At 44.3% G+C, this 973-nt stretch overlaps 1 protein-coding gene across 1 annotated transcript; it reads right to left on the reverse strand.

The window, feature by feature from the left end:
• Window positions 1-346: 346 nt before the first annotated feature.
• LOC112945143 (olfactory receptor 1020-like) lies at window positions 347-970 on the reverse strand (the record flags this gene model as incomplete). Its single annotated transcript, XM_026036663.1, has 1 exon — window positions 347-970. A coding segment is annotated over one exon (624 nt), but the record flags the coding sequence as incomplete, so codon positions are not given.
• Window positions 971-973: the final 3 nt, after the last annotated feature.

A 973-nucleotide genomic window follows, 5' to 3' on the forward strand; every position in this document is an offset into this window, starting at 1 on the left:
TTCACAGTGTTGGGCCATATCTTCATGTTCTCCTTCCAAACAGAGATGACTTGGGGTTGCCTAAGAAATAGTAGGTCCAYGAGAAAAYRTGGCACATATGCTTSYCTCTAAGTAYTCAGCAGCCAYCTGGACATTTAGTAYGTTTGCTCACAAATCTGTCTTTGGTAGTCCTTCAGTCAACACACGTGTATTTTGCCTTTTAGGCAATGCACTATCTTGACCCAAAGGTAGAACAAATCAGCGCCACTTGGATAGAACCAGAGATAATATAAACTGGCCAATAATGCAAAGGTTATAGATACAAAACAGAGACCTGGTTCCCCTTACTGTCTAAATCTCAAACTACTTAGTCCTTTTGCTGTGAAGCAATTCTTCTCTCCTTTGCTCTCTTCAGCGCATCCTTCACCTCCTTGTTCCTCAGACTGTAGATGAGAGGGTTCAGCATYGGAGTCACCACCACATAAAAAACAGAAATGATTTTGTCCCTGCCCAAACTGTAGCTGGAGCTGGGTCGCAGGTACATGAAAATAAGAGACCCATAGAAGATGSTGACAACTGTCAGGTGGGAGGCACASGTAYTRAAGKCTTTGCTCCTGCTCTYTGCAGAATGTATCCTCAGAATAGTGGATAGGATACAGCAGTAGGAGACRAGGACRACTGARGTAGTGGTGACCTCATTGAACCCTGCAAAAACAAACACCAGCACTAGATTGAGGTGAGTGTCAGTGCAGGACAGTTTTATCAGTGGGGGCCCATCGCAGAAGAAATGATCAATGAYGTTGGGACCACAGAAGGTCATTCTCAGTGCAGATCCTGTGAGTATCAGTGAATTTAAAAATCCAGCCACATATGACCCAGACAACATAATAAYRCAGACCTTTCTGGACATGAGGACTGTGTAGCGCAGTGGGTTACAGATGGCAACATACCGATCATGTGCCATTACAGCCAGAAGATAACACTCCGTAGTTGT

Source organism: Nothoprocta perdicaria, unplaced genomic scaffold, assembly GCF_003342845.1.
Source record: "Nothoprocta perdicaria isolate Ctin4 unplaced genomic scaffold, notPer1 scaffold_1834, whole genome shotgun sequence".
Taxonomy (NCBI): domain Eukaryota; kingdom Metazoa; phylum Chordata; class Aves; order Tinamiformes; family Tinamidae; genus Nothoprocta; species Nothoprocta perdicaria.